Raw genomic sequence first — 22,125 nt, forward strand, 5'->3', positions numbered from 1 at the left:
TTTTCTCTGTCCTCTTTGTTCCTTGTTGGTCTCCTTTACCCCTGGCGAGCAAAGAATGCGTCAGAACTTTCTTTGTTTCTTGGCGTCCAAATCGATCTCCTTTTGATTCCCACAGATCGGCAACGGCGAGGCTTGTTTTTGCCCTCCTTGATTCGCGATGCGGTTTTCAGAAGCCGCCTCGAAAAATGTGTGAGCTGAGCGATTACTAAGTCACCGCAAAGTTGGAGATGGGACGGAGCCCGCTAAGCAAGACACGGCAACGGCGAGTCAGTGGGGGGGACATTGACGCCATCGGGGCCAGGTGGAGGTTGTTGAAGATTGTGTGTGCTCATAGCTCGCAAGATGAGCCTCTTCTTCGTCAACTCCCTGGATGTAGAACGATTGCCGTTCGGTACATCACCGGCGGCACCCGGCATCTACTGGGAAGAAGGCACAGAATCCGGCGAGGTCTGGTGCGCAATCGGCACCGCACATCTTGAGATGAAAAATCCCTTGATGCAGATTTGAACCAGCCCCCTTGTTGACAGAATGATCCATGATCAACTCTTTTCTCCTGGGTGCGGTGTGCAAGGGCCCGCTCAGTTGGCGAAGCACGACCGCGTCATAAATGATAGAGAAGCACCGAGCATCTGCGGAGAATCCGGCCTAAATTCGAATACATGGTTCAACAATTGGCATTATTCGCCGCCTAAGATTGATTGACTGTGCTTTGCGTACAACTTTTGTAGCAATCTCCAAATACATATTGCTCGTGATTACAGGGTAGCTGTTAGAGTTGGAAACCCAGGTAGACGGGAGCTTGTCCACATACTACAAGCAGACTCATCCTGCGATTTCTTAGTCGTTTGCACTCGTGGCTAGACATGTCTGTAGGAAGCACTGATGCATAGTTAGTAAACTCGAGCATCGCGATATGTTTTTTGCAATCTATGTATGAATGAGCCAGTACCTACAATAAGGCTGTGGTGTCCTGAGGTTTGTTTTCAGAAGTTCTGCGCTCCCACACAGACCAATTGGATTTGGAGTCGGAACGCCGCTGAATGCAACTTCCCAGGTAGGCAGGAAGCGCCACTCAACTTTTTTTCCCCCTTCCTCTACCTAACCAGCCTGGATCTTTCTGCCATCTGTCACCACTTCAACAAGCCACATTGCCTCCAAAAAGGCAATTGACAGTGTCCTGAGAGTGTGTCAAATCTGCTGTCGAGTGTGTGATATGAGTTCGCATCTGACTAATCCGAATTTTTAGCAGCAGCCAATCGACCATCATGATGGCATAGACGACGCATAGCCTACACGAATTTGCCCCGAAGCTGGTCATGTATGTAAACCTCCCAAGCCTCTGGTCCGCAACTACTGGGTCCAACTTCAGCCGATCATGATGCTAACAGCTCTTTCCAGTTCTCTTCTCTTAACCTCCTTCATCCGGATTTCATCGGCAGGAGTTCAATTGCAAGAATGAGTTATCGCATCATAGCGCAAGGGAGGCTCCTTAGTCCTCGCATCATCGCGCAGTCGCACGTCCTACGCGTCAGCCGAACGTTTCATCAATCAAGGATTCTTCGCGATGGCAAGAACATCAGTCCTGCCACCCCGCAGCTGGCACCAGTGAACCCGTTCCTCAACCCCCCAGCCTCAACGCGTCCGCCGCCCCTGCAGCCCGTCGAGCCCCAGCCGTCCACCGTCAAGTATTACTTTCAGCTGGGGAAATCCTACGTCAAATTCTTCACCCAAGGTGTCAAGGCCGTCGTGACGAATGCCAAGCTGCTCAACGCCAAAGTCAAGAGCCTGCCGAGGGCTGAGCGGCCAACGATACTCAAGCCCCGCTACATACCAGACTCCTTCTCTCGCGCAGATTGGGTGCTGCTGTGGCGAAGTAGGCACGATGTCGTGCGGCTGCCCGTCTTTGCCCTGTTTTTCTTGGTTGCTGGAGAATTCACACCCCTTCTGGTCGTCTTCGTGAGCGGCATACTGCCCCTTACATGTCGGTTTCCGAGTCTGGTGAAGGATATACTGGAAAAGGCTGAACGGCGGCGCGCAGCGGCCTTCAACGATCTGGAGACCAAGTACTCTGACGGTGCATTCAGCCCCGGAATCACAAAGGCTGTAGCGCGCCAGCACATTCTGAGAACCTTGGATCTTTCGGGGGCGATGTGGGATCGGCTGGGATTCACTCCCCCGGGAATGTGGAACATCAAGGGCAAGCTGCGCATGTCATATCTAGAGGTCGACGACCAACGACTGGTTGACGGCGGGGGGCCGTTGGGTCTGGAAGTCGAGGAGCTTCGCATCGCCTGTGCTGAACGCGGCCTCAACGTTCTCGGCAAGGGTGAGGGAGAGCTGAGGACTCGGCTGGGTGACTGGCTACGATTGACTGCGGCTGAGGAGCCGGGCGAGAGACGGCGGCGGATAGCGACGCTGCTGCTGACGAGGTGCGTCTTTCCACGGTTGAGGTTGAGAGACTTTTAGCTGACATTTCATTCATACAGACCCGAGAACTGGCCGCAGCAGCGCAACTTTGCCGTTCCTGAGTGGCAGCTGTAAGATGCACTGAGAGTGATGGAAGGCACTGGATTGGGAGTCATGGTTATGTACCGGCTGGGCTTTATAGATCTTGTTATAGATACGCGAGCGCAAGGTCATGAGATAGAAGGAACCAAGTTTTCCAACTGCGATTTGTAGGCAGTGCCAGGTGAAAGTAATTGACCATCGATTCGTTTGCTCCGATGGCTGTCTAGCACACATCCAGGCCAACGAGAAGTGCCCGGACTACCCCAGCAGTTCGGCTCTTGTCAGCCCGTGCATCAGCCACCAGAACTCAAGACATGCCGAACTCATGTGTCCGCCATACAAAACGACGCCAAAGCACGTCTTTTCTGCTCAAAACAGTGCCGTTCCCACGTGTCAGATCCGGGGGATTTTACCCCACGCTCCAGAATAGCCGAAAGGCACATCAACCAAACCATTTCTGTCACGCAGGAAACGCAACCACAAGTCTTGCATGCTTTGCATGTACAAGAGCCCTTGATGTTCATCTAGAAAGAAACGCCAACGGCTGGGCAATTCCAGGCACAACAGGCCGAGGAACAGTGTCACTTTGCAACGCCTTTCTCGACGCCTGTCAAAGACAAAGCTATTGGGGGAAGAGTAATCCCGGGGTTGAAAGGAAGCTAAAAATTGAAAGCTCACTTGTCTCGGCGTGCCAGGGATGATGATGATGATGTCAGCAACTCGAGTTTGGCCGAGGCTCGCATCACATGCGCCGTTCCCTTGACGGTCATCCATCCATTCCGGCTAATGCTCAATACATATCCAACTCTTCTCCTCTCCTCTTTCAATCCTCAACCAGCCAAACAAATCAAACGTCGTCGCAACGCCTTGACTATCCTCCCCCAATAACTCTCCCCTTCTCTCAGAAACTCTCCCCCACAGTCTCGTCGCCCAGCATGTCTCTCAAGAACGGTAAGCAAGCAAGCCAAAAACCGACGACAACTTCACAGTCCAAAGCTAACGCGCCCTCTCCTTCTGCCACAAACGCAGACGCATTCCCCTCCTCCGAGGCCTTCGACGCCATCAACGCTGCCCTCAGCAGCAGCGAAGCCGACCGCAAGGACGCCATCAAGAACGGCAAGGCCGTCTTCGCATTCACCCTCAAGAACAAGGCCGGCGAGACGGCCAGCTGGCACATTGACCTCAAGGAGACGGGCACAGTCGGCACAGGCCTCGGCGAGAATCCCACCGGTACGGCCCTCTCCCCCCCCCCTTCTTCTTCCATATTCTCTCTTCACTGCCCTCTCTACAAGGAAGCGGCTGCAGGCGCATTCTGCGGACGATTGTTGCTGACGTTTATTCTGTGTTTTGTCGCATGCAGTTACTCTGTCTCTCTCAGACGAAGACTTTGGCAAGCTCGTTTCCGGCAAGGCGCAGGCCCAGCGGCTCTTCATGTCCGGCAAGCTCAAGGTCAAGGGCGACGTGATGAAGGCTACTAAGATGGAGCCCATCCTGAAGAAGGCCCAGACCAAGTCTAAGCTGTAGACGCGGAAAGATGAAAGCGCATGCACGCGCATTCATCTTCTCAGGAAGTGGATGTAGATATGAAGGGGGAACGGTTGGACACACAACCTCTTTGACGGCATTTTTTTTTCTCCTGTTTTTCTTTCCTCATGTACCATACCAATCGCTGTTGCTGGTTCGACTGATGTCGCGTCGGTGGGCTTGATTCCACTGCAAAAGATGGGGGAGGAGGACGAGGGATGGTCATTTTTCAAGCTTTCGTTGCCTTATGAATGCTGGCATAGACGAGAATACCATGTTGAGCTGGCTTCGTTTCCAGCTTAGCCCTTTCTTTTTTTACTTTTCAACTCACTTCTCAATTACATATCAAGCGTACAATTGAGTTGGACTCTGACTCGTCCTTACGCCTACACAAGCGCCGCAACCCTACGAATAGCCTGCTTCGCCTCCTCTCGCACTTCTCGCACAATCTCTCCCGCAGGCTGCTCCTTTCTCACCAACCCAATTGCCGCGCCCCTAATACACGTCAAACCCATCAGTACCGAACCAACACCGCATCTGCAAAAAAAAAAAAAAAAAAAAAAAAAAAAAAAAAAACACACACTCAACAAGACAAGAATAGGGATAGGGGAAAAAAAGGAACTCACGCCCAGGTATTAATCAGCCTCGCCGCCTCCACAGGCGAATGCTCCTCGCGCAACGCCCTCCGACACTCGTCCAACGAGGCGCCCGCGAGGAACCGTTCATGAATGGGCCCCACGACGGCCCTCCCGTCGTAGAGCGCGCCCCAGAGCTCCGAGTCGGCGATCTCGTCGTTGAAGGGCGACTTGAGTGTCGAGACGGCGCCGTCGGAGGCTTCGAGGATGATTTGCTTGCGGAAGTCGGGGACGATGCTCTCTTTGGCGACGGTGAACTGCGTGGAAAAGTTTGTTGTAAAAACGTTAGCTTAAACTAGGTTGTCTGAAGTTGCGTCTCTGGATTTCTTGGGGTTGGGATATACAGACTCTTGTGCCCAAGACCACGGCGTCCGCTTCTGTATAACCTGTCAGCCCTCTCTCATATTCACCACCTGAACACAGCAACATCCTCATCTTCAACATCCAAAACTCACCAAGCGCCAACATAGCCGCCACCCCCTTCCCATCCGCAATCCCCCCCGCCGCAAGCACACAAACGCCCTCCGCATACCCCCCCTCTTCGACAACCCTCCTCGTCTCCCCCAACAGCGGCACGACCCCCATCCCCCTCCGAAACTGATGCCCTCCCGCGTCCGTGCCCTGGCAAACCACCGCGTCCGCCCCGTCCGCAACCGCCTCCCTCGCGGCCGCCACGTTGCCCACCTGCACAAACACCCTCGGCGCCTCCTCCTCTGCATCGCCCAGCCCCTTGAGCAGCCGCACAATCTCGCCCTGCGGCCGGAGGCGCTCGTGCGGCGCAAAGAGCCAGACCGCGGCGGGTTTGTGCTTCCGGATGATGGGGAGGGCTGTGGCCGCGAAGTTGGCGATGCTGGGGTGGCATGTCAGGAAGCCTGCGCCGATGCGGTGGTGGCCCGAGGGCGTTGTCGAGGAGGAGGAGCCCAGCAGATGGCGGATCTTGGTGAGGTCTGCGTCGAGCTGGGCGACTTGGGGCGAGTTTTCGCTCACGTCTGCGATGCACCCGAGGAAGCCTTGAAGTTGTCAGTGATCCATCTTCATCTACATTGTCCCCGTTGATATGTATCCATCTGCTTCCCTCGTGGATGTGTAGTTATTGTTCATCTCTGTGTAAACAAATACGCGGAAAATGAGGCATCGTCGTCACACATACCGAGTCCGCCCGCCTTGGACACCTCGGCGGCAAGTTCCGGGCTGACGGCGCCGGCCATGGGCGCATTAACAACCACGGGAGCTTCAGTCCACGGGAACCACTGCTGCATCTTGTTGCTCGACATTGCTGAAGCTTTTGCTTTGTGGGGAAAAACAAACAAGATAAACGTATAAGTATTATACAAGTGGAAATTGTTGCGTATGTTTTGAAAGGATTGGATGGTGAGTTTAGGAACATTCGTCAACCTCCGAACAAGGCGGGATTGTGATGTGACGACAACAAGCTAGGGTAAGAAGCGTATTTGTCAAGATGGATATTATAGAAAAGAGGTATGGAGGGGTGAGGCTGGGCAAATGTGAGGGCATCCAGCCGATCCCCGGAGATGCTGCATCTGCTGATTGATAATTGGTGGCTGCTTTAAACTTCGTGTCATCTTCTAGGGCTTAGCACATGCAGAAGCTTGGACAAGGTATGGGACAGAAGCTGGCAGTGATGGTCTATAGGTTCAGTGTATAAAAGGCACCATATCTCGTCCCCCAGAGTCGAGAGCATCCAAGACTTCAAGTCAGCGACCGCCTCCTCTCTTTGTCGATTACCTTAGTTCGCCTGCTAGAGGATGACTGGCGAAATTGAATCGGGACATATAGTGCCAACACACTGGGCGGTTCATCACGATGTAATACTCTAAATAAGAACGGGGTGAGATGTCAGCAAGCCGCCGGTTCATCAAATGTCATCATGGTTCTAGAGCATTGACCCTTTCCGGACTATATGTATTTTCCTCCCCCCTCCCCCCCCCCCTCCCTTTCTTCTTTTCTCCTTCATATCAATGTCCCTCTACTCCCGGTCGTTCAGCTTGGGAGGCTTGTTGTTCAGAATCTCGTCAATCTCCGCCATAATCTCAGGCGTCAACTTGTCCACGACATCCAGAGCCTTGATGTTCTCATACACCTGCTGAGGACTGCTGGCACCGGTAATGGCCGAGCTGACATTGGGGTTCGCCAGCACCCAGCCGAGGGCCAGAGCGCTCTGCTTGACGCCCAGCTTCTCGGCAATGGGCTCCAGCCGGTTGACCTTTTCAATATGTCCCTCCCAGACCTCCTTCCCGGTCCGCTTCCAGTAGCCGGCGATGAAGGCGACCTCGGTGCGGGCGAAGCGGGAGTCGTCCGGGATGCCGTTCTTGTACTTGCCCGACAGGATGCCCTGGAACAAGGGCGAGAAGGTGGTCAGGCCGAGGCCGTGCTCGCGGTAGAGGAACTCGAACTCGCCCTCCACCTTTTGCCGGTTGAGCATGTGGTACGCGGGCTGCTCCATCAGGGGGCCGATGAGGCCCAGCCTGTCCGCCACGCGCCACGCCTCGGCGATCTCGACGGCGGTCCACTCCGACGTGCCCCAGTAGAAGGCCTTGCCGGTGTCGATGATGTGGTTGAAGGCGCGGACCGTCTCCTCCATGGGCGTCTTGCGGTCGGGGCGGTGGGCGTAGATCAGGTCGACGTACTCGAGGTCGAGACGCTTCAGCGAGGCATTGACGCCCTCGACGATGTGCTTTCGGGACAGGCCGACGTTGTTGACGGGGTTGGTGCCGAAGTTCTGGCCCCAGTAGATCTACAGAGTTGGCAAAGAAAGGGCGTCACCGTTAGCGAAGCTCTTGGAACTGACGACAGCGCGTGCGCCGTATGAGCCGCAGAGGCAAGAGAGGGATTGCGCAGTACCTTGGTGGAGATGACCAAGTCATTGCGCTTCCAGCCAAACTTCTTGATGGCCTCGCCCATGACAATTTCCGACTCCCCGCCGGCATAGACCTCGGCGCAGTCGAAGAAGTTGACGCCGCAGTCGTAGGCGGCCTTCATGCAGGCATATGTGCCCTCTGTCAACTACCAGTCAGTACGTGTGTTCTTCGCCCCTTGTTCGTTTTTCCTCCATTGCCCCTCCGCCCTCTCCTCCTGCTGCTGCTCTCATCAGGTTGTTCCCCTCCTCCTCAACCGCTGGGGGTAACACATTGCTTCATCGCCACACAATCAAAGGCGACTCCTCCTACGCACCTCGGTCGACGTGGCCACCGTACGTGAGCCATCCGCCCAGAGAGATGGACGAGACCTGGAGACCTGAGCGTCCCAGGTTCCGGTACGTCATCTCGGGGAGTCCCTCTGGCTTGGTCATTGTGTCTGCTTGGGCGGGTATCTCGCGATGTGTGTTGCTTCGCAGGATCAATCCGAGAGAGAGAGAGAGACCGCGCAGAGCTTAAGAGCAGCCGGTCCTGTTTAAGTACCTCGCAGCTTTCGTTTCCCCTCCCCCTCCTCCCCGTCCTGGAGGGGTCGTTCAATATCCCTCCCCTTGTTCGTTTTCCCCCTTCAACATCCAATGCCTATTACAACTACTTCCTCGCACCCCAGCCAGAGCTCCCACGAGCAGGCGGGGCAATTGCCAACGTGTGTCCCACGCCATCGAACAGACAAGACGTAACCACTGCTGCCGATTGTCCCTCAACCCCCCACCAAAGTGAACAGGGAGAAGCCGTAGATCCATGACGAGAGAGAAGCAGGAAGGTGGGAAACAGCCGCGAGCCGTTTTAGCACGAACGCAGGACCAGCCTTGGCGCAGGACGAACCGCCAATGGCGTCGATATCTCCGGATTTCTAAGCACTGAAGCCGGGGAAACTTGCAACAATTGTGTCGATGGTTGTGGATCAGACCAGTCGGGCTAGTAATACATACAATGTGAGGGGCTGAAAGAAGATGGCGGCACTAAAACCTTGTGTCGTTGGAGCTGTGGCACAATCTGGATGGTGCCAGCCAAGGACACCTTGATAGGCGAGTCGACGAACCCATTGATGGTGGGTGGCCTCAATCGGAGCATCTTCAGCTGAATCAGCACATCAAGTGTCTCTGTGAGGGCGATTCCTAACGGCAACCCGCTTGAAGATTGGGTTTGTCCGAACTTGAGAGTCTCAATGCCGCAGAGTCATCACGTGCTGCAGGGTAGGTCCTTCCCGACGAAAGCCCACGGCGAAGCTACTGAACACGATATCACCACCCTTTGGCGAAATCGCCGGCCAATATTTCGGACTTTGGCTATTGGAATCGGATGTCAACTTGATCGCACGACGTAGCAGTTTGTTGTTCCGACGCATTGACGCCGTTTGAGTCACACACCGATTGAGATCGAAGGCCTGGCTTTGGCTAGACGAAGATATCGGGGAAACAAGGCCAAGGTCAGTTCAAGCAATCAATCGACGATGGCGAAGGCTTGTGCCGCCCGAGCCGCGCTCCCGGCGTTTGGCCCCCAGATCAACGCGGAGAGCTTAGCCGCAGGGCAGCTGCTGCTGCGATAGAGAGCTCTGGTTTGATTGTTGCTTTCGTGTATGTGGCCCTTCGATAGGTACGAAACAAAACAGGCTGGAGGACGGCAATCACAACATCATGATTTGCGAGGGCATGTATTACTTCGAACTCCGTACAGAAGTTCAGGTTGCTGCTTGGTGAACGATTGGGATTCGAAACCGCATCAAGATCTGGCACATATCAGAATTTCTGGAACGATGCAGCTTGTAACTGAGAGGAATTCTCCGAGAGACGGGCGCGTTGCCCAGGAAATGAATGAAGCCTAGATACCTTACCTTGCCTTCACTCGTGGTGTGTTAACTTATCACCTTTCGCATGTGAGCGAGAGTCATTGTCTTGGACCAATTCATTCTGTCCCATTGCTGCCATTGGCCCAGAGACACAAAGTATGAATGGGCGGTCCGACCAATGCGACATTGTCGTCCGAGCTGGCACACACATGGATTCATCGCCCCACGACTCTGCAACTGAGACCAGCAGATACGGAGTGTGTTCTCCAGATAGTAATAGGCATATAGTAGTAGGTAAGGTAAGCATGTAAGGTAACCATTCGCATTCACCCGTAGGGCACATGCCATCCTCCTCCGTGGCAGCTGCAAAGTACACACACATATTGATCCTTCGATCTGGGACTCCAACGGGCGCTGCAAGGGCCGCAAGCACCTGAGCGCCACTCACGCATGCCGCTGCGCGTGACGAGGCTAGCGGGTGCAGCGTGCAAAGTAGATGCAGCGCGCTATTCGATGCATGCTGTTGTTGGACAGCCAGTCGTTGAGTGCCTCGTAGCTGACGGCGGGGAGGGATTGGATCAGTGTGCATCAGAGGGCATTGCAAAGAGAGGGTCGGCGGGTTGAGGCAAGATGGGGAGTTGCGGGAGCGGCAAAGCTGCATAGGGACGGAGCCGTAAGTATCAAGGCGCCTCGTATGAGATTCATACGCGCATTGGCCCTTTGGCGCGGCGGATATGCCCGTGCCGTATCTGCTGCAGAGGAGAGGTGAAGGGGAGGCTGTCCCGCGACGGAAGGCAGACGAACGGATTGGCCATGGAGATGGCGACGACAACCCACCGCTGTGATGCTGCTTGCACTTCATTCCAATCAGGTACGTCACTTGTGCGTGTATCATATCTCACCTTGTATACATAGGAATCGAACAACACTCGCAGGACTGATGCGTGGACATGGATGGAGATGAATCCGGCGATGCGCCTCCCCAGAGACCCAACAGCGCTTCCAGCAGCATCACCACCGCCAATTAATAACGCAATATGGATCTGTAATCTTGAAGCCGGCTAGGTAGTCAAGGGACATACCTTCAATGTCACTTGGTTACAATGAGCATTCCGGCTTCAGCACGGCAATTCCAAGGCGGCAGCATTCCGTATCCGTCCTCAATCCAAGTCTCAAACCCTTTCCCGCCCGGGATTCTTCCACTCCGTGAAGATGGTATGAGCAGATCAATTTCCCGTAAACATACGGAGTAAGGGGGGCGTCGCAGAACTGTTCGGTCATTAGCGACGAGATAAACTCGGATAAACAGCTGGAGATGGGCACTCGTACTCTTCATATGTGCCAACAGCTAACCTGTACGAAGCTCTTTCACCGGGGTTCGTTTTGAAGAGCTCCGTATAACGAGAGGCGCATTGCCATCAATCGTTATTGCCGTGGGGACTGGATGGGGCTCTCTCGTCTGCTGGCTTCCCCCGTGTGCGGCTAACGCAACTAGGCTGTTAGGTCTAGGAATGAGGTCCATTTTGCTCGAGCTTGGTCGTCTTGGAGGAAAGCTATCGTTTGTACTCGTTCCAGCATGGAGCACCTCAACCATCTTCATGTCTGTTATAGGAGGCATGTACGGAGTGGATTGTGTGCGATTCGTACGAGTTACACACAATGTTCCACATGGTCAAAAGGTCAGATGAAGCACGAGCAGAAGAGGTCGATGGCCGGTAGCATCTCGGTATGTGCTTCGAAGTTGGCACGAGTAAGGTATGTATGTCACCGTGTGTAGCGAGTGTCCAGCGTTGTCCTAGGCTCCTTTGCATCTCCCCGGCGCCATGGACGACAGCGGACATTGACGCTTTTAGCAGTACGCAGGAGGCTATGGAGCACGCGAAATGCGAGAGCCAAGCGAAAAGGCTCTCTCGATCCGACCATGGCAGCTCGCTGCAATCGGCTGGTCCTCGATGCCAAGAGCAGCAGCGACTCGGGAACCACCGTCGCCGATGGTGCTCGTGGAGCACGACGAGGACGAGGCTCCATGTTTTTAGCACAACTAACAGTGAATGGCGCTCTTTCCTGGTATTGACGCGAGTCTGTCGCGCGTATTGAGGGCGATTTGGAAGCGAGATGGGCTTGTGGATGACGATGCCGAACCTGCTTCCCTTTCCCTTGCTGTCCGGTAGGGCTTACGGCCAAGGTATCGGCCGTCTTGCATGTGCCATATCGAGTGACCTTTTCCATTGGCTTTTTTCTCGCCCTTCAATTCGTCTTCTCCCCTCAAAGAGATAACTGGTAATCCGAGCTGCACGTGTCCCGCCGCCCGCAACGGTAGCATTGACGCATTTGCTGCAGCCCATTCCGTCCCAGAGGGACGCTGTGCTCGCAGGTCACATGTAGCACGAGAGGGACGAGCCGAGATTGGTGAGAGCCGCAACGAGGTCCATGTGCTTGAGCGTACCACAGTGAGCCCCAGAGTGCATCCTGAATTCGAAAAGCACCTTCAGCTGTTGCCTTGCCGTCAATCAAATCCAGGCACCGAGTCGCGCGCAAGGCCCAAAGCAATGCGACCACGTCCGGTCGAGTCGTAGCTCGGCTCCATATCTGGGTAGCTTCGTTTGCATTGCGCCAGGCCTTCTTGCGCGGCCGAATCCGTCTCGTTGCTTCTGCCCTCAAGGTCACATCCATCGAAAGGCGAGGTCCCTCGCGTTCCCAGAACGCGTCAAAACACAGGCTAGCGAGGTATCGATGCGCGCTCCCCCCAGGCTAGCCGGTACCTTTGGCGCGCGTACCCTGCCGGCCCCAAGGTACAGAAATCCCGCGCGACGGAACCCTGGCACTTTCTGGGCCTTTGACGTTGGAGGAAACCTGAACCTGAACGATGCTCGAACTGGAACCTTGCAGCGTCCCATTTCCCTCGCTCTCCCTTTCCTTCCTCTTTCTGCTGCTCCTTTCCGCCGCCTGGAGTCTTGCCTGATCGAGCTGTTGCTCTCCGGTGTTTCGTCCTTGTCCGAAAACATCCGCTGCTGTTTGCCCAGACACAACAGCTGAGACGGAAGACAAGAGACAACGGAAACAACAGAGACAACACACAGTTGAACAGCGTTCAGCCATCGCCATCTCCAATTTCCAGCACAGTGGCAAACCAACAGAGCCGCGGCGCCGCCATCTGCTGATGTGCGCCTAGGTGCACAGTTGAAGCTAGCACTGCTGTAATAACCGCCGAGTGCCTGGATTCAAAGGGTCGGCTCTTGTCTGGTGTGGGCTGTGGCGCGGTGTCGCCGGTCGCATGCCACGGGGATACCTCGTGCGGTGCGCGTGCTTAGCGGTGCTCGGCCGTACCTCTTGTGACTCCCCAAGTGCTTGGCATCTTTGCTTGATTGTCGTATTGAACGCTCGTGATTGATAGACGCTGTGATGGCCCGGCGGCAGTGTGTCGACAACCTCTATGGGAACTTGCATCTTTTGATGTTCGCATCAATGCAGATGGATGTCCCGTTCTCAACTTTTGTGCAGCACTCGCCCACCTCACTGGATGCTCCGCTAGCGCCTCGGGCCCAGCAGCCAACCGGCCGCCTGCTAGGCACCGGCTAGGCCTGCTAGGGACCAAGGCTAGTGGCCCGCCCGCCACTCAGCGCTCGTCGCAGGCCCTCTAGGCTCGAGCCCCCAGCACACGGGACAGCCCCCAGGCTGGCTTGACCGCCCGGCCCCCCAGCGCGGCCCCCTGCCCAACCCCTGCCACCGCACCGCAGCAGCGCAGACTTTGCCTCGCCCCAAGCCGACTGGAACAGTTGGAACTGACCAGATCCCGGCTCCAGCAGGTCAGTCCTGTCCACCCGTTCCTTCGTCCTTTTTTTCCTGCTGCTGCTTGCACTGCAACTGCTTCCAGTCTGCTGCTCTGCCTCTGCCTCTGCCTCTGCCTCTGCCTTCCATCAAGTCAACCACCAACCCTCTCGTCTGGTCCCTCCGCTCTCGCCCATCGCCCGCCGCCTCCGCCTCCGTCCCAGCATCGCGCCGGAATGCCCAGTTCACGCCGCCGCTGACCTTTGCTTGCTCTTGTATCCTTTTGGCCCTTCTTCCCACCCGCTGCCGGCCCTCTGATTATCCGCGCTCCCCCTGTCCAGGGGCTGCTCTCGTTGCTCCCGAGCCTCGTCGTGGTCGACCGTCCGCCCGACTGGAAGTAGTCGACGATCCGTCTCTCGCCCTCAGTTCCTCCATCGCCGCCATCCTGCCTCGACATCTCGACGCTGCTCCTCGCCCACCATCGCAATGGCTTCCTCGTCGTCAAACGTCGTCGGCGTCCACTACCGGGTCGGCAAGAAGATCGGAGAGGGTTCCTTTGGAGTCATCTTTGAGGGAACCAACCTGCTCAACAACCAGCAGGTGGCCATCAAATTTGTGAGTAGCAAGAGCCTACGACTGCGGCCACGCCACACGTCACGCCGAGACCAAGAATACGCGCGTTTCTCTTCGCTTCCATCAGGCGCCTCATTGTCTTGTCCAACTTCGTCTGCTCAATCGATTTGACCTTCGTCGTTACTGACACTGCTGCCTCGCAGGAACCTCGGAAGAGCGATGCACCTCAGCTTCGAGACGAGTACCGAACCTACAAAATTCTCGTTGGTTGCCGTAAGCCACACTGAACCACAACCTCACCCCAATCTCCCAACGACGTGGACGATTGTTACTGACGCGGACGCACTTCTTCTAGCCGGAATTCCCAATGTCTACTACTTCGGACAGGAGGGTCTGCACAATATCCTCGTCATCGACCTGCTTGGACCTTCACTCGAGGATCTCTTCGACCACTGCGGACGCCGGTTCACCATCAAGACGGTCGTCATGGTCGCCAAGCAGATGCTTTCCCGAGTCCAGACGATACACGAAAAGAACCTCATCTACCGTGATATCAAGCCCGACAACTTCCTGATCGGACGACCCGGCACCAAGGCGTCCAATGTCATTCACGTGGTCGACTTTGGCATGGCGAAGCAGTATCGGGACCCCAAGACCAAGCAGCACATCCCCTACCGCGAGCGCAAGTCGCTGTCCGGCACTGCCCGCTACATGAGTATCAACACCCATCTCGGCCGCGAACAGTCTCGGCGTGACGACCTGGAGGCTCTCGGTCACGTCTTCATGTACTTCCTCCGCGGCGGCCTTCCCTGGCAGGGCCTGAAGGCTGCTACTAACAAGCAAAAGTACGAGAAGATTGGGGAGAAGAAGCAGACCACTGCCATCAAGGATCTGTGCGAAGGCTTCCCCGAGGAGTTCAGCAAGTACCTGACGTACGTCCGCAACCTGGGCTTCGAGGATACCCCCGACTACGATTACCTCCGAGAGCTCTTCACCCAGGCCCTCAAGAACGCCGGCGACGTCGAAGATGGCGAGTACGACTGGATGAAGATCACCAAGGATTCGGGAAAGGGGTGGGACTCGATGAAGAATCATGGCGCAGCATACTTGCACAACCCAAACGCGCGCCCCGGTCCTTCTCAAATGGAGCTGCACAGTGGTCATCGTCCTGGGAATACCACCTCTCAACAGCAGGCTCAGAATCTCACTGTCAGCCGTTTAAACGCCGCGCAGCCCCCTCCTCCATCGCCGATCAAGCAGATGGGGAGCAAGAGAGATCGGCCAAACGCCCCCGGCGCGCTGCCAGCCCAGCGGATGAGTGGAACAGGCCTCCGCGAGATGGGTACCCCGACTGGCTCAACTCAGGCCCAGTTCCAGAACAGCGCCCAGAACCTTCCTCAGCCGATAACGAGCCAGCAGGGCCCCATGACGACCGCAGGCCAGTCTAGCGCGCGACCTGCCGAGACCCAGCAGCCCAGCGGCTTCCAGAAGTTCATGAAGACCATCTGCTGTGGCTAAAGAGATGTTCTTTTACGACTTTTCGGGATTTTCTTTTTCTTTTTCCCCCAAGTACCCTGCATGGCTCCGACGTTGTACCCCGACAAGTCCTGTCGACGCCCCTCTTAATTCACTGGAGATTTTGATTCCTCCAAGCAAACAAAAGACAAAAAGAAAATTGACCTGCTGGCGTGGCGGCCGCCTCGTTCGTTCTCTGGACCTGGGCGACTGCGGCTTGGCCCAACCCCTCCGAGATGGCGACAGAGAGCCGCAGATGGATGGACCAGAGAGAGAGAGGCGACGGACCGTCCAAGGCGATGGCGCCCTGGCTTGGAAACAAGAGCGAATCGATTTACTCCATGCATCCACCACATCCATGTCATAACACCTACCACTCAATAGAAGATCTGCGGCATTGATGGGAGCGCGTGTTCATTACGACCATCCGAGAAGGAGTTGAGAAGAGAGGAGTAAAAAAAAACGAGAGACGGATACTGGTCTTGATTTCTAGTTTGGACTTTGTTGTCTTTTTTTTTTTTTTTTTTTTTTTTTTTTTTTTTTTTTTTTTTTTTTTTTTTTTTTTTTTTTTTTTTTTTTTTTTTTTTTTTTTTTTTTTTTTTTTTTTTTTTTTTTTTTTTTTTTTTTTTTTTTTTTTTTTTTTTTTTTTTTTTTTTTTTTTTTTTTTTTTTTTTTTTTTTTTTTTTTTTTTTTTTTTTTTTTTTTTTTTTTTTTTTTTTTTTTTTTTTTTTTTTTTTTTTTTTTTTTTTTTTTTTTTTTTTTTTTTTTTTTTTTTTTTTTTTTTTTTTTTTTTTTTTTTTTTTTTTTTTTTTTTTTTTTTTTTTTTTTTTTTTTTTTTTTTTTTTTTTTTTTTTTTTTTTTTTTTTTTTTTTTTTTTTTTTTTTTTTTTTTTTTTTTTTTTTTTTTTTTTTTTTTTTTTTTTTTTTTTTTTTTTTTTTTTTTTTTTTTTTTTTTTTTTTTTTTTTTTTTTTTTTTTTTTTTTTTTTTTTTTTTTTTTTTTTTTTTTTTTTTTTTTTTTTTTTTTTTTTTTTTTTTTTTTTTTTTTTTTTTTTTTTTTTTTTTTTTTTTTTTTTTTTTTTTTTTTTTTTTTTTTTTTTTTTTTTTTTTTTTTTTTTTTTTTTTTTTTTTTTTTTTTTTTTTTTTTTTTTTTTTTTTTTTTTTTTTTTTTTTTTTTTTTTTTTTTTTTTTTTTTTTTTTTTTTTTTTTTTTTTTTTTTTTTTTTTTTTTTTTTTTTTTTTTTTTTTTTTTTTTTTTTTTTTTTTTTTTTTTTTTTTTTTTTTTTTNTTTTTTTTTTTTTTTTTTCAATCCCGCCGTATCAGTATCGTTTTGTAAAAGTTCTCACGCTCTCCTCCCTTTCCAAACACAGTCAACAAAGCTAATAACCCCCCCTTTTCCTTTCCTCCCCCAACCTTTTCTGTTTCGCCAACAGTAGTCTTGTCATTCCCTTTAGGTAAGCTTCTGCTTGATGAAGAATGAGCGCAGATGGGAAAGCTGCCATGCGCAGGTTGCGCCGAGGACGACGAGCTGGATGATGATCCAGCGGACGACGCGGGCGTTTGTCGATTCGGACTGGTCTCTGAATTCGGCTTCTCGCTCCTATACACAACAGCAAAACAACAACAACCCGTTAGCATAAATAAAGGCAGAGGATGAGGGGGGGACAACTGACTCTCTGGAAAACCTGCTCCCTGCGGATATCATTGAGCCGAGCGTTGAGGTCCCTGACGCGGGTCGTAATGTCCTGCAGCTTGTCCTTGTCGTCGCTCTCAATCTGGTTCGTCTCGCCAATGACCATGTCGAGGCGCAGCTTGATGCCGCCGTTGTGGTTGGCGGTGGAGAGCCAGCCGGGGCGGCCGCTGCTGGACGAGGGCGTGAAGCAGATCTTGTGGTCGCCCGCGTCGGCGGCGGAGAAGGTGAAGCGGCCGGAGGAGGTGCCTCGCTGGGAGACGACGCGGTGGTTGTTGTCAAAGATTTCCTGTTTGCTCATTGTGTTAGCTGACATGACCCTCCTCTGATTTCAAAGGCAAAATAGATGAGAAGGGGATTGTCAAAGGCGCACGCACGTCGACGGTAATGTAGATGCTGATGCCCTGGTGTTCCTGCCACATGTTGGCCCGGTCATCCCACTCCTCGGCTGAGTAGTGGCCCACGACCAGAGTGTCCTTGGGGAGCTCCTCGTAGAAGCACTTGGGCGTGCCGCCGTCGATGTAGAAGTACAGGGCCTGTGCCGCGGCCACAAAGGTCGCCAGGGTGAAGAGGGACCTCATGTCGTCGTCGTCGTTGTTGCTGTCTGTAACCTCGTTGCTCGTTCCTGTGGTGGTTGCTCTTCGTTATAGAGACCGGGTGGCTCTGCGCGGGACCTCGTCGAACTTGGCCTCTTCGGGGTCGTTGTAATTGAACCTTTGGCTTCGTCCTCAACCAGAAGGAATGGAAAGCAGATGCTCTGGCCGTCGCGTCACTCCGCCAATTGAAGCCCTGATGAAATTGTCGGCAGAGTTGCAGCGCAAGAGAAGAAGCGCAATTGGGGGCGATAGTCTGTCTGTCTCCCTGGGCCACCGATGCTCGAGTCCGTCCACCCGCTAAAAGGCGAAGCTGCCACGTTCAGGTAAATCCAGGGGTCTTGTTAAGCCGGCCAAGCGGGTCACGTGCACTCCAGACGCGCTTTTGCAGAACTTCACTCAATGCATCATCAGCCTTGCAACTACCCTCGTGCTGCTTCTCCATAATAATTCATCAAAACATCTCTCGGGTACTACATTTGCATCGCTTTTGACTGTCGCCTGGGCTCGCATTCGATAACTACAGGCACTGGACTACAGACCATCTACCGCCTGTTCATCTCCCCGACCGAATCCTTCTTTCCGACCGACCTACTTTCTTCTTCTGCCGCTTCCATCTCGCTGCTTCACACAGAGAGGGCAAAGCGATGACGGCATAAAAACAGCCCGCCCTACTCCCCTTCGTGCATTGCCATACCGACCGGCCCTTCTCGCCCGCAACCCACCATCATGACATCCTCCGACGTCCGCGACGTGCTCAACCTCCCCGACGGCGCCGCCGGCGGCCCTCGCCCCTCCAAGAAGCAAAAGGTCGCCGCCCCGCGCCCCAACCTCAAGGGCCTCGCGCGCGAAGTGCACAATCTGGGCGGCGACAACCCCATTGCCATCGTCCCCGAGGTGACGCAGTTCAAGAAGCGCCGCTTCGTCAGCCGCAAGCCCGCCGCGCATTGGGAGCTGCGCGCGTTTCGGAATTCGGGGAGGAAAGATGGGACTCTGCTGCTCAAGCACTGGAGGAGGGCCGACGAAGGGAAGCAGAGACAAGCCGGGGAAGGCAATGCGACGGGGCCAAAGGAGGAGGAAGAGATTGAGGATTCCCTATACGCAAAGTACAACGTCCAGGTTTCCGTGCCTCAGTACAGCGACGACCAGTACCGCCAAGTCTTGGAGAACCCGGATTGGACCAAGGAAGAGACAGATTACCTGATGGAGCTGGTGCGGGACTTTGACATCAGATGGCCCCTCATATGGGATCGATACGAATGGAATCCGCCGGCGACCAATGGAGAGGCCGACGCTGATGGCGACGAGAGAAAGGCTATCGTCCCAGCCACGCGATCCCGGTCGATGGAGGATCTCAAGGCGAGATACTACGAGGTGGCGTCCCGGATGATGGCCGTCCAGAAGCCAGTCCAGTACATGACGCAGCCCGAGTTCGCGCTCCACGAGCTCATGGCACACTTCAACCCACAACAGGAAAAGCTGCGCAAGGAGTTTGCGCTCAATTCCCTGGGCAGGACGCGCGAGGAGGCGCGCGAGGAAGAGTCGCTACTACTCGAGATCAAGCGCATCTTGGCTAGGAGTGACAGATTCAACGAGGAGCGGAGGGAGCTCTACAACCGCCTTGACTACCCGCATGCGGAGCAGGACATCGCAACGTTCAAGTCATCGGCTGGTTTGCAGACGCTGCTCCAAAACTTGATGACGGCGGACAAGTCCAAGAAGCGAAAGTCCATCATGGGCGGCGAGGTGCCCACGCCGTCGGGACAGCCCACACCGCAGCAGGCGGCTCCGGAGAACGGAAGACGCGATAGCGCTGCGGCTTCTACCAGCACACGCGAGTCGAACGCGCCCACGACGGCGTCCACATCGAACAAGAAATCCCAACAGCAGCAGCAGCAACAACAGCAGCAGCAGCAGCATCAGGCGCAGCAGCAGCAGCAGGCTCAACAGGCCCAGCCGCAGGAGCGCAAGAAGCTGACCGAGCAAGAGGAGCTCATCTACGGCGTCACGCACCACGACCGTCTCGGCTCCGGCCCTACGTTCCGCACGGAGAAGATCAACAAGCTCTTCTCCCACAAGTCCAACCAGCAGCAGCTGCGCATCACCAATACGCTTAACGAGCTGGATGTCCCGGCCAAGCTGGCCATGCCCACGGCGGCGACGACGCAGGCGTTTGAGCAGCTTCTGGCGGCCGTGAACGGTCTTCTCGATGCTCGCAAGTTTAACGACAAGATTGATGCGGAAATCAGGCTGGAGCTGGCCAAGAAGGCTGAACTGGAGAAGGCTCTGGGTCATCAAGAAGCTGACAAGACCGAGGACGGCGACGGCGACGCCAAAAACGAGACGGCCGCGGCAGGCGAGGTTTCCAAAGACAATGGCCAGGACGAATCTGCCGAAGCTCAGCTTGGGGACGACGAAAAAGAGCAAGGCGAAAAGGCAGCACCGTCTGGCGAAGCGACGGCCAAGCCATCCGTCGAAGAACCAGAAGACAAGAGCAAAACCACCGACACCAACGCGGACAAGGACAAGGAGAAAGACGGCCAGCCGGAGGCCGGCGTCACCACTCGCAAGCGGAGCGCCAGTGTGCTGAGCTCTGTGAGTGACAAGAGCACGAAGAAGCAGAAGAAATGATGATATCTCCAAGTACCTCTCGCGTACCGGTACTTTTTTTTCCCATTACGCGCCCATCCCCATAATCATACCTTGTTCTTGTTTCTATGAATATCAACGGGCAGGGAGATGCCCTGTTTGCTGCGACGGGGATGAGAAAGAAATAAAAGGCTGCAGAAACTGGGAAGCGAGATTCATCTACGATTGAGTGAAATCGGCTTGCAGCACAACGACCCATATGGCAGCGCGCATGAATCACCATGACTACCGCAACAATGAATAGGTTAGCGGTTACCAAACATTCACACACCCCCGTGGCTCGTCGACAGCGCTTGTGCAAGATGAGAGAAAGAAACGATATGAAACAAACAACTGCCGTGACAAGCTCAAGCAGCCGAGCGCTTCTGCTTGGAAACGTTTCCGATGGAGGGCGCGAAGGGGAGGGTGTCTGTGTGTTTGCTCCTCGGCTTCCTCGCCTACCTTAGAAGCGCCACGGTCGCAGAACCGGCCTCGAATATGGAAATGAGAGGATCATGCAGGTCCCGAACGCATTGTGACGTCTTGGTGGGCGCGTGCAAAGGAAGGGGGAAGGGGAAGGGGGGGGGACAAGGCTGCCGCGTATCTGGTCTATGTGGCGCCTTGGACAAGAACGACATGAACTAACGAGGATGGGGGCATGCCTTACGAAACAAAGCTGTCAGATTTTGTGCAAGCATGATAACAAACTGCTTCTTGGACCGGGAAAAAGGAGCCAGTGGGTTAGAGCATTGTGGACAAAGAGTCCAAAGGGGGGAGACGAGAGCTTCCTCGACGGGGTTCATGAACTGATGTCTCGATAAAGCTCATACTCCTTTTAGACAGCTGCATTGCGGCTACATCTTAATATAGCAACAACATCTCTAAAAATAACAACGTCCCCTGATCTCGCATGGAATCCAAAGATCGAGATAGCTGTATCTGGGCATCTGGGATGTCCGAGGGAAGGAACAGGGAGGGGGGGCAAAGAGAGATGGAGGGGCGTGTACGATACATCAGCAGCAAGCAGTGGCAAGGTGCTCGGCGGTACCGTCATCGTGGGATGGCGATCCAGGAACAAGATGCAGCCAGGGGATCCTCGGGATGCATCTCGTAGGGGGACCTGCATCCCGGGACCTTCTTTGCCGCTTCCTCTTGGGTGTAAGAAGGCATCGGCAGGGAGTGTAGGAAGACCAAAATAGAATCAAGTACGGGCGTATGCCACCGCTGACAGGCATCATACTGCGTGTCTCGGGTCGTTACTCTCGGCGTGGAAGTGTGGAGAAGAGGTCTGTTTGTCACCATCGCGAGAGCGGTTCATGGGCGGGTAGGAGGCGCTCGTTGGTGTTGCTCGTTCGGAACCGGGATCTGGGGCGGCAATATGTATGCAAGGTCCAAGGTGTGATGATGATGCCTTGCATGAAACATGGGCGATAAAAATAGTAGCCAGAGTGCTACATTACCTTTTCTCCTTCGAATTGCAAGCCCCTGTTGACGGAAAGGCGTAGAACAAGACCTCGAGAACCCGGCGCATAGAGAGCAAGAGGTCGAAAATAGAGCGAAAACCGTTCTAGAAAGTGTTCGCAGGCGCTTGTCATTCTAGGTGAGCGGCTATATGGGCGGAAACGATTGGGCGAAGGCGTTCGAGGCGTTGCGGGGGTGGGGAACGAAACGAGAGCGAGACGAAACTGACTGATTGCTGTTCTTTGTTTAGTTTGCCTGCTCTGCGGGCTCTTGACGAAGGAAAGCAGCTTCGACTGAGGCCGTGTGGGAAAGATCTATATTTGGGTATGAACTTGCTGATATGAACACACTGCGACACGCTCTCGATTTTGTACTTCGAAATGGTGGAAAGGAGCAGGCAAATATCGTCGTGATCAGGAAAGGTGACATGCCGTGCTGTGATTGGCCGGGCGAGGGTGAATGCCACACAGAACCCCTGAAGTTGGAGGTAGATTCGTACGAGATAAAGCGTC

The 22,125-nt window shown here is 53.8% G+C and overlaps 9 protein-coding genes across 9 annotated transcripts; 4 read left to right on the plus strand and 5 right to left on the minus strand.

The window, feature by feature from the left end:
- Positions 1-1,455: 1,455 nt before the first annotated feature.
- On the plus strand, positions 1,456-2,541 carry CCMA1212_003809 (uncharacterized protein; the record flags this gene model as incomplete). Its single annotated transcript, XM_073701140.1, has 2 exons — positions 1,456-2,429; positions 2,487-2,541. 2 exons carry the CDS (start codon positions 1,456-1,458, stop codon positions 2,539-2,541), a joined length of 1,029 nt encoding a protein of 342 aa, XP_073560468.1.
- A 902-nt stretch (positions 2,542-3,443) lies between these two features.
- Positions 3,444-4,032, plus strand: CCMA1212_003810 (Fatty acid-binding protein; the record flags this gene model as incomplete). The annotated part of the gene is made up of 3 exons (XM_073701141.1): positions 3,444-3,459; positions 3,505-3,738; positions 3,869-4,032. 3 exons carry the CDS (start codon positions 3,444-3,446, stop codon positions 4,030-4,032), a joined length of 414 nt encoding a protein of 137 aa, XP_073560084.1.
- A 386-nt stretch (positions 4,033-4,418) lies between these two features.
- Positions 4,419-5,941, minus strand: CCMA1212_003811 (uncharacterized protein; the record flags this gene model as incomplete). The annotated part of the gene is made up of 5 exons (XM_073701142.1): positions 4,419-4,527; positions 4,659-4,924; positions 5,016-5,044; positions 5,123-5,677; positions 5,818-5,941. The coding sequence occupies 5 exons, from the start codon at positions 5,939-5,941 to the stop codon at positions 4,419-4,421; spliced, it is 1,083 nt and encodes a 360-aa protein (XP_073560085.1).
- A 713-nt stretch (positions 5,942-6,654) lies between these two features.
- CCMA1212_003812 (putative voltage-gated potassium channel subunit beta) lies at positions 6,655-7,982 on the minus strand (the record flags this gene model as incomplete). Its single annotated transcript, XM_073701143.1, has 3 exons — positions 7,860-7,982; positions 7,530-7,684; positions 6,655-7,422 (listed from the first exon to the last, which is right to left on the minus strand). The coding sequence occupies exons 1-3, from the start codon at positions 7,975-7,977 to the stop codon at positions 6,655-6,657; spliced, it is 1,041 nt and encodes a 346-aa protein (XP_073560082.1). The 5' UTR covers positions 7,978-7,982.
- Positions 7,983-12,052: 4,070 nt separating this feature from the next.
- CCMA1212_003813 (uncharacterized protein) lies at positions 12,053-12,394 on the minus strand (the record flags this gene model as incomplete). The annotated part of the gene is made up of 1 exon (XM_073701144.1): positions 12,053-12,394. One exon carries the CDS (start codon positions 12,392-12,394, stop codon positions 12,053-12,055), a length of 342 nt encoding a protein of 113 aa, XP_073560083.1.
- A 917-nt stretch (positions 12,395-13,311) lies between these two features.
- CCMA1212_003814 (uncharacterized protein) lies at positions 13,312-13,614 on the minus strand (the record flags this gene model as incomplete). The annotated part of the gene is made up of 1 exon (XM_073701145.1): positions 13,312-13,614. The coding sequence occupies one exon, from the start codon at positions 13,612-13,614 to the stop codon at positions 13,312-13,314; it is 303 nt and encodes a 100-aa protein (XP_073560080.1).
- A 29-nt stretch (positions 13,615-13,643) lies between these two features.
- CCMA1212_003815 (Casein kinase I-like protein) lies at positions 13,644-15,248 on the plus strand (the record flags this gene model as incomplete). The annotated part of the gene is made up of 3 exons (XM_073701146.1): positions 13,644-13,772; positions 13,934-14,003; positions 14,086-15,248. The coding sequence occupies 3 exons, from the start codon at positions 13,644-13,646 to the stop codon at positions 15,246-15,248; spliced, it is 1,362 nt and encodes a 453-aa protein (XP_073560081.1).
- Positions 15,249-16,691: 1,443 nt separating this feature from the next.
- On the minus strand, positions 16,692-17,512 carry CCMA1212_003816 (uncharacterized protein; the record flags this gene model as incomplete). Its single annotated transcript, XM_073701147.1, has 3 exons — positions 16,692-16,841; positions 16,915-17,220; positions 17,309-17,512. 3 exons carry the CDS (start codon positions 17,510-17,512, stop codon positions 16,692-16,694), a joined length of 660 nt encoding a protein of 219 aa, XP_073560078.1.
- A 741-nt stretch (positions 17,513-18,253) lies between these two features.
- CCMA1212_003817 (SWR1-complex protein 4) lies at positions 18,254-20,155 on the plus strand (the record flags this gene model as incomplete). The annotated part of the gene is made up of 1 exon (XM_073701148.1): positions 18,254-20,155. One exon carries the CDS (start codon positions 18,254-18,256, stop codon positions 20,153-20,155), a length of 1,902 nt encoding a protein of 633 aa, XP_073560079.1.
- Between the last annotated feature and the right edge of the window lie 1,970 nt (positions 20,156-22,125).

The sequence above is a fragment of the Trichoderma ghanense genome (assembly GCF_004382785.1).
Source record: "Trichoderma ghanense strain CCMA-1212 chromosome Unknown scaffold_3, whole genome shotgun sequence".
In the NCBI taxonomy this organism is placed as follows: Eukaryota; Fungi; Ascomycota; class Sordariomycetes; order Hypocreales; family Hypocreaceae; genus Trichoderma; species Trichoderma ghanense.